This window comes from Pagrus major, chromosome 4 (genome assembly GCF_040436345.1).
Source record: "Pagrus major chromosome 4, Pma_NU_1.0".
NCBI lineage: Eukaryota > Metazoa > Chordata > Actinopteri > Spariformes > Sparidae > Pagrus > Pagrus major.
The window spans coordinates 39,204,464-39,213,543 of record NC_133218.1 but is presented as its reverse complement, the minus strand read 5'-3'; the positions used below and the strand labels follow the sequence as shown (position 1 = coordinate 39,213,543).

General features: G+C 45.0%; 1 protein-coding gene across 1 annotated transcript; it reads right to left on the bottom strand.

Moving 5' to 3' along the window:
- Nucleotides 1–3,444: 3,444 nt before the first annotated feature.
- Nucleotides 3,445–8,583, bottom strand: cebpg (CCAAT enhancer binding protein gamma). Its single transcript, XM_073464714.1, has 2 exons — nucleotides 8,418–8,583; nucleotides 3,445–6,626 (listed from the first exon to the last, which is right to left on the bottom strand). The coding sequence occupies exon 2, from the start codon at nucleotides 6,510–6,512 to the stop codon at nucleotides 6,018–6,020; it is 495 nt and encodes a 164-aa protein (XP_073320815.1). The 5' UTR covers nucleotides 6,513–6,626; nucleotides 8,418–8,583; the 3' UTR covers nucleotides 3,445–6,017.
- Between the last annotated feature and the right edge of the window lie 497 nt (nucleotides 8,584–9,080).

Here is a 9,080-nt window from a genome sequence, read left to right as displayed (position 1 = left end):
GAGGAGCTCAGAGACAGAATTGTGGCAAGGCACAGAAATAAAATGAACTTTTTTGATTTTAGCAAATGGCTGCAATGAAACAAAGAGTGAAAAATTTAAAGGGGTCTGAATACTTTCCGTACCCACTGTATATATACATATAAAAACTGAACACCAATCAGCCAGCTACAAAAAGGCCTCAGTTAAGCCATTTTGAGTCATGGAGGCAGGGAGAGCTAGAGGCAGAGAGAGAGGAGGACGTGGTCGAAGAGGCCATGCAAGGACCATTATTCTGGATGACTTAAGAGCAACTTTGGTGGACCATGTCATAAACCATGGCAGAGAGTCCACCCTAATCTAAGCTCATCCATCAGTTTCATCCATAATAAGGACAAAACAGGTTTGTCTTCAACTCTCTACTCCACTCAGACTGTATCTAGAGTATTTGCAGTACTGTACCATATCACGTTACCGTATCACATGTACTGTATTGCAGGGTGGCTAATGCTCCTTTTCGAACAGAAGTGGTAGTTTTGTGAAACATACTGTGATAACGTGTTGAGATGTTTCAGTACTGTGTATGGTAAATACAGTAAAGTACAGTATATACAGTACTGTAAAAAAGAAGCAAACAATAACAATCTGTGGTTGCATTTTTCTACAGAATGGCTAGAAGACCTACTGGGGGTGGACGCCAACGCCTGTTCACCCAACTTGCCATAGTGAACCTAGTTAGAGCAAACAATGCAATCCGTCTCCACCAGCTACAGCAACAAATACTTGCAGATAGGCAAGTATTCAACAACATAACTCGAGGGAGCATTACCACTATCAGACGCATCTTGGTAAAGCACAACATGACCATGAAGCAATTGTACAGGGTCCCATTTGAGAGGAACAGTGTCAGGGTCAAAGAACTTCGACATGAATATGTACAGGTCAGTGTTACAGTCCTTTACATTTACAATACAGAATGGGTGCAGTCCAGTGACAGCTGAATATGTACCACTGGATCAGTACCACATAGATACATTCAGAAAGCTACACAGGTACCTGTTTGGTGGGGTGGGGCGGTTCTGTATGTGTAGTAGTGTAGTTGTGTGCTTTGAGTAAAGCCATCCACAATATGTATTTTTTGTTACAGAGAATCTTGGACATGGATGGAGCTGCCCAGCCTCATGAATGTATTTACATTGACGAGGCTGGATTCAACGTTAGCAAAAACAGACGACGGGGACGTAATATAATTGGCCAAAGGGCAATTGTGCACGTCCCGGGGCAGCGCGGGGGAAATATCACATTGTGTGCCGCCATAAGTCTTCGGGGGCTACTGCACCATCATGCCAACCCGGGTCCCTATAATGCGCAACACATAATCACATTTCTAGATGCACTTCATGATGCAGTTGTACAGGATAGACCAGAGCAGCCCAGGTTTGTTGTCGTCTGGGATAATGTTAGTTTCCATCGGGCTGCTCTGGTCCAGAACTGGTTCACCAACCATGATCAATTTGAAGTTGGGTACTTGCCCCCTTACTCGCCATTTCTATGTAATGTAATGATTTTGAATTGAGTATTTCATCTTTTGGTTGTTGTGAAAACGTGCCTTCTGTGGAACTGAATAAAAACAGTGAAAACGAAAGACTGCAGTGTTTTATATAAAGTAGACTAGTGTGTTGCTGCTGATCTGAAAGTGTTTTCATATGATGCAAGTGGGTATCATTTTGTCATCAGAGTGACATTTTGACAAAGGATTGTTAGGTTTTGATAGCAGAGTTTCAATTTGACATAGATGTGAATGGTTTATTTCCCAGTGTTGTGTCTTATTTGCTTGTGTGTAGAGTTTTGACACAATGAGCCAAGTTTTGCTAAATGTGTTCAAGCAATGGGCAAAAGCTGTAAAATGATCCAGATTGTTTTGTGCAGTGGGATCCACATACCGACAAAAGTACTGACGCTTATTACCGGACTGACGAGGACTGACAATACAAAACAATACGAAATTCAGACAAGCAATCACCCACATTAACTGGACTGAACTGAACTCGCGGCAAAACAAGCGTACAGTGTCGTCGCAGCAGAGCATGCGCCGTGGATATGGATAGCAGTGATGTCACCGTCCTGTCAGAGAGCAGGAGGCCTCTGATTGGCTGCAGTCAGCATGCAGCTGCGGCTGTTTGCTGTCGTGTCGCTGTTTACAGTCCGGCTGCTTTCTGTTTGTTTGGAGATGATCTCGGCTCAGCCCGACCTGAACCACAGCTGTTACCATGACGACCGTCTCTCCTCCTCCTCCTCTGGCACTTTGACTGCTTACCTGACTTCAGTCAGTGTCAGAGGAAGTATTCAGATACTTTACTGCAGAAAGAATACTACCATGACACTGGACGAATACTCTGTTACAGTAGAAGTATATAAAGTATGTACTGAGTAACGTGTGGCTGCAGGCTGCGACGGTCCTTCTCTTCTCTCTGATGGTTCTGTCCGAGCTTATTTTGACACCATGATTGTTTTTAATTCTGGATTCATCGTCATGAACTGAGACAAATGTCCAGAGTCTTGTTGAGTCCGACTGACAGTTTAAAGTCTGAACAGAACCAACTGGCTGTGATGTGAAAAGAGAGCCAGCAGAACTTCACGTGACAAACTGGATCCAGAGGACTGACGGTAGTTTTTACTGGAAAAGTGACAAATGGAGGAAAAGATGATAATAAGTTTTCTGTCTTTCCACTAAACAACTTATCAACTAATGATTATATCAGACAGTTGGTCGTATCGCTCATATCACAGTATTGATCCGTTTAATCTCTGGTTGTATTAGATCAATACTGTACGACAGAGACACGTAGAATCGTTTTATCTGCCTGTTTTATCTGTGAAGAGTTTAATTAATCACAATATAATTAAATCATGATAAAAAATGACTGAATATACTACGACAGAAGTTTTCATCACTTTTCTTCAGCTGGATCAGTTCTGTAAATCGAGGCTGTGTTGAGGACTTCCAGTCGACCGGTCTGTATCAGCAGGCTGCAGACGATCAATAATCAGCCTGAAGGCGTCTGCTGCAGCGTGAACTGGCTCGTGATTCATCACTTATTTCTGATCCAGTCTTTGATTGTGGACCAGCTGCTATGTAGCAAACAGTCGGGTGTGATGTGGACAGTGAGCAGCTGAACCAGCAGAGCCACATTCTTCTACAGCAGCACAACAGTCACATGACCGACACACGACGTCACCGCCATGTTTTCCCTCCGGGTCGACTGATCAGAAACCTCGAGGGCTCGTATGAAGCTCATGTTCTCCTGATTTGTCAGCCTGACAGACACTTCGGGCTCTCTGCTTGAATTTAAAACAAAGTCTGAGAGTTTGAAGAAGTTTGAGTGTGTTGAGTAAAAACTTAAGTCTCATCTGTTTGCAGTGACATGAACACAAAACACATTTGAAATAAAACCCCAAAACACACGCTTCAACTTTTATACTCAATTTTAATTTAGAATGCACGTTAGCCCAGATTCCTCTGATATAAAAAAGCTGAGTGACGACAGAGAAATGCTGCCCAGCAACATTCAGACCGAAGCAAAACATGACAAACATCCCAACACATCAGGTTCATTTACAGACAACAGAACAACACATCCACCGGTGTGTCCTCGTGACACACAGCGGCCTCCTCTCCATGCAAAGAGCTCTCATAAACATGCTGCGCTCGGAATTAAAGTGTAGAAAAACCAACGATAGAAAAGTGAAAAAGATGAAGGCTGCGCTCACTGCGGCTCCGCCAGCGAGCAGGAACGCTCCCACAACGTTCCCACAACGTTACATTCAGTGTAAAAATATCAGCTGGTTTCAGTGATTCTGAATTAAAAGCTTTGTTTTAGAAGATTGAAAGAATATTTAAAGAATATTCAACCAAAACATCAGAAAACTGTAAAAATACTTCAACACAACTGAAGAACGTTTGATAAACCTGCCAAAATATTTAAAACTTGTTTTATCTCAGCGACTGTGAAGAATATTCTAAAGACTTGAGCGTGAGTGTGACGACCTGATGGGAACGTTGTGGAAACGTTGTGGGAACGTTAGTGAACGCTGAGCTGAGCGGCTCAGGAGCAGCAGGACTCAGACAGACAACATTCCTGACAGACACAATCCTGGGAAAACACTCCACGCCCGCACAAAGCTCACATAATTATAAAGTCTGACAACAACATGCTGTGGCCCCGCCCCCCTCCACGGCGTGCTGGCGGGGGCCTGTCCTGATCTGCTGCGACCTCATTAGCAGGCGGCTAACAACCGGCCCGCTTTAAAACTGGGTTTAATTCAAGCTGCAGCTCGCCTCAAGTGTCTGATACACCTGAGGTGTGTGGGACCGCCCAACACACACACACACACACACACACACACACACACACACACACACACACACACACACACACACACACACACACACACACACACACACACACACCTGTCTGGACCAGGTGGAGGTGAGGGCTGGGCGGGGTCAGAGGATGACAGATCACTCCACAGATCTCTAAATTAATTTTTAAACCCAGCCTGAGTCTGAGCGTCATATCTGTGGCCAGCTGGATCAAAGCAGAGCTGATAATTATTAATCAGGTCGTCAGAGAACAGATAATTAATTAATGAGTCATTTCTGTCTGTTTACAGCTTCTCTGACGTGACGACCTGCTGCTCGTCTCAGTGAACTGACTGAAGAGGAACTCTAAGATGTGAGGATGGACATTAGCGATGAGTGATGTTGGTCGCTGTTTCTGCCGACTGATAGACTGATCAGAGGTTTGTTGTCTGCAGTTCTGATCCACAGTCACTGATGAGATTGACTCTGCTGCAGCGTCTCCACCATCAGCTGACGGACTCACCGTCACAAACTGACTGACGGAGCAGCCGACTTTAGCGCAGCAGCTACAACCGTCCCCGGCTGCTTCTTGGTTCCACCTGCAGGTGGATCTGGACGAGCGTGTTCACACACTTAGACTCGCTTCAGTCAGACAGGAGATATGTTAGACACATCCTGAAGCTTCAGGTGAGGAAGATGCAGCACGTCCTGACTCAGTGAATTCATTTCATTTATATAAAATAATGTTTTGAAGGCTGAACTTTATGGAACAAACTGTGTGTCATAATCATTAAAAACATTTTGTTCTTCTGGTCTTTTTCAAGACTTCCATCACTAAACGATCTTTCAGAACATATTTAACAGGTGAGTTCACCTGAGTTCACCTCAGCCACAGATATGACAGAACGACCTCGACTGACTGCTGGACACAAACATTAAAGTCTCAAACACAATATAATCTGTAACGGACAGTCTGTTGTTTCTGTGTTTATGACCTGGTTCTGTCTCAGAGGTCGGCTGTGTTTGGACTCTGCAGTGAGACACCGACTCTTAAAATCATAATGGATCACAGCTGAACTTCTGGAGAGACTCAGGCTGTAAAATAACAGAACTGTCCTTGAAGCATCAACATGTAGTGAACATACTTACAATCTTAAAAACTCTTTTTGTTGACTCGACATTTTTCAAAACTCTTTGAGAATAACAGAAGAAAATACACATCCTAAAAAAGGGAATTTAAGATTTTACATCTCGTCCTGCGGCTGCAGCGGTGCAGTGACTCCGCCCACATCCAGCCCGTCGGGTTAAACGACGAGCCGACAGGAAACGTGTTCAGACTGCTGGTCCAGTTTCTGATTCACTCACTGTGAATCTTTTTTGACGTCGTCTCAGTTTGTAGGAGCTCACATCTCCTCACAGTCCTCCAATCAATAAACCTATCAGTCGATCAATGACAATCCCTCCGTCTGTTCTGTTGATCAGGGTTCATCTTCGGTCACACAGGGTGACACAAACTGTGACTGGTTTATGGGGGGGGGGGTTAAATATGAGAAAATAAGTAAGAAACCAAAGAAAAGCCGTGAAGAAGAAGTGAGGCCGTGTTTCCAAAGTGAGAAGTGACAGAAGAGATGCCGCGAGCCAACGCTCAGGAAGCCAAATGTCCCTGTGGCTCCGCCCCTCACTGCCCATTGGTGGAGGTGTTGTTGGGGGCGGGGCTGGAGCCCTCAGTGCCTGTGGGCGGCTGGACGTTGTCGGCCAGGTTGTGGGCGTGCTCCAGGAAGAGGTCTTTGAGCACGCTCAGCTCTTTGCTCAGCAGTTTGATCTTGGCCTCCAGCCGCTCGTTCTCCTCCTTCAGCTCGTTGACGCGCTGCTGCGTGTCCATCGCCTTCTGCTTGCTGCGCATGCGGCTCTTCTTCACCGCCAGGTTGTTGCGTTCGCGGCGCTGGCGATACTCCTCGCTGTCCTTGTCTGCGTGGGGCTTCTTCATCTTGCTGGGTGGGAGGGCCTTGCCGCCTCCGGCTGAAGGGTTCGCGGGGATGAGCTGTGGGACCTGCTGCAATCTGGCTACGCCTGCCGGCAGAGACGAGGAGGAAGTGGCGTGGGCCTGACTCTGGATGACGCTCACGCCGTTGTGATCAACTGTGGTTAGTTTCGCCTGCGACGGCCGGCTCATTTGGATGTGTTGCCTTCAGGTGCTGAGCTCTGAGTGGCCTCAGGTTGAGATGAAACGTGATGAGTTCAGGTTCTCTGCCTCAGCGAGCCTCGATGACGACTGGAAGTTCACTGTCTGGTGGAGCAGAAACAATCAGTCCATTAGTGTCTCATCAGGTGGAAACTATCAATTATCATCATTATTGATCAGTCTGATCATTACATGCATGAAAAATTGATTGTTCGGTCTGAAACATGCAGGAAAAATAACCATCACAATTTCCCAGATTCAACTTTTTTCTAATTATTCAATTTGAAAAGCTGAAAACAAAACATCAGTTCCGTATTTGTGCTAAACATTAAAAGAACAAATATCAATCGATTAACTAATTGTTGTTTCTTTTTTTTTTTTTAAATAAGTTTCAGATTTAAGATTTTCTGCTTTTCCTTCTTTTATTTCACAGGAAACTGAAAATCTGTTGGTCAAACAAATCAAGACTAAACTTCCTGATGGAAACATTTCTGACTTTTAATGGATCAAATGATTAACGGAGAAAACTGTTAATTGCTGTTGTTTTCTGACTGTAAACCATCACAACACTGAGCTCATGTGACCCGATGGAGCCGACTGACTGACGGATGCGGTCACATCAACACCTGAGCAGTCAAAACACTGACAGCTGCAGAGTGATCGGATTCACTCATCACGTCAGATTTAACTTCAGCTGTCATCACTAAGAAGTTCAGAGGACAACAAACATGGCTGCTTCATTTCATCTTGATGATGCAAAAATCATATTAACATCCAACGTTGCCATGATGTTCTGGTTCTGATACTGAACCAACTACAGACAGAAAAGTTTTACATTTTAAATACATTTATTTCATCTGCAGACACACAAAAAAAAACACTGATATCAATGAAGAAAACATCAAATTCTCACAACTGAGGGACTGATTTTAACTAATTGATTGCTCAATTAAGACAGCAGCTCCAGCAGTGACTCAGTTATTTCCTCTGTGATCACTGAAACAAACATTTTTAACCCTCCGGCCTCCAGATTTCTGTATTTTCCAGACTTGAGGAGGAACCCAATCAAATCTTATTTTCTACCATCTGCAGTCAGGCTGCAGGTTCTCAGCTGACCTCAATCCATCAATCAGGAGGCTCCTTCCTCCTCCTCCTCCTCCTCCTCCTCCTCCTCCTCCTGCTCCTCCTCCTGCTCCTGCTCCTGCTCCTTCCTCCTCCTCCTTCATCATCCTCCTCCTCCTCCTCCTCGTCCTCCTCCTCCTCCTCCACCCTGGCAGGCTCTCTGTGAGCAGCACCAGAACAGGACACGGTAATTGGTCGGATCATTATTCCGTACGGCCAATTAGCAGCGCTGCTGTGATTGGCCGGCGCGTTGCCATGCAGCCAGTCAGCTGTGCGCAGGGAAAAGCGCTCCGGGTGGAACCAGCAGAGCTCCGACTGTTGCCTGCTGTTGCATCATCATCGGCTCTCTTTGTGCCGAGAGAGGGGAACTCCGGAGTCATGCGGGCGAAGCAGAAAGCTCAGTTTTTAGGTGACTTAAATAATGTTGGGACTGAAATAAAAACACGACACACACCCAGACCCGCACGAGCCGCTTCAGCTCGGTGAACCTTTGATTTCAGACCACTTTAACAACTTTGTGTTGACTCGAAGCAGCCAACAGATAATTGACGACCTCGGGACTCACACCAGCTCCTGTACTCTCACACACACTGACGAGAGTCTCATTCAGCTTTAAACGCGCACAGCCTACATTCACACTTTCTCCCGACGAGCCCGGACTACAGCCGTTTAGCCGGGCAGCTAGCCAGCTAGTTAGCTTGTGGTGCTAACAAGCCGCAACCTTTCTGTTAGCTCTCTGTTTGTGACCCACGAAGAGTTGAAAAGACGGTTTACCTTCACGCAGCCGCGGCGGAGTCAATCATCCGTCAAAGTAGAAAAAGTTAGCGGAGAAAGTTGGAGTTAAAATCCGTGTGAGTGAAGCTCTGAGTGTTTTTGTTTAGAACATGGAGAGGAGAGGATTGCGAAATCTCTTTTACCATGTACGGCAATTTCAAGGATCCGCCAATCAGAGGCGAGTAGGAGGGAGCGGAGCGAGCGCTTGGCCAATCACAGAGGAGTGTGCGGCAGAGTGATGCAATGCCTCTCTGATTGACACGTGACTGGACCAATAGGAGGGGTCTGTTTTCTGTTAGTTTTGTTTATGTAATGTGAGGCTGGTCAGATGAGTTCAAACACGCATGACTTCATCTGTGAATGACGACATTTATCTCACCGAAACTACTAATTACACCAGTTTTATCTGTGTGATATTAATAAGTCAGTACTTAGACATCACTTTATTCAAGGATCCACCTTAAAATATTTGATATAAGAAAAACAGCTCGTTAACACAACAGGTGAAATGTTGCATCAGAATTACAGAGATCCAAAAACTGAGAGGACAGTTATAAAATATAACATACAGACATGCAGGAGTCAAAACAGTGTCACATTATATTAATATGATATTAAAAATATTATTAACATAAATAATATTATAAAGTTACTAAATCATGA

Excerpts from the sequence above, each read along its gene's own strand:
- cebpg (XM_073464714.1), bottom strand. The coding sequence starts at position 6,512 with ATGAGCCGGCCGTCGCAGGCGAAACTAACCACAGTTGATCACAACGGC.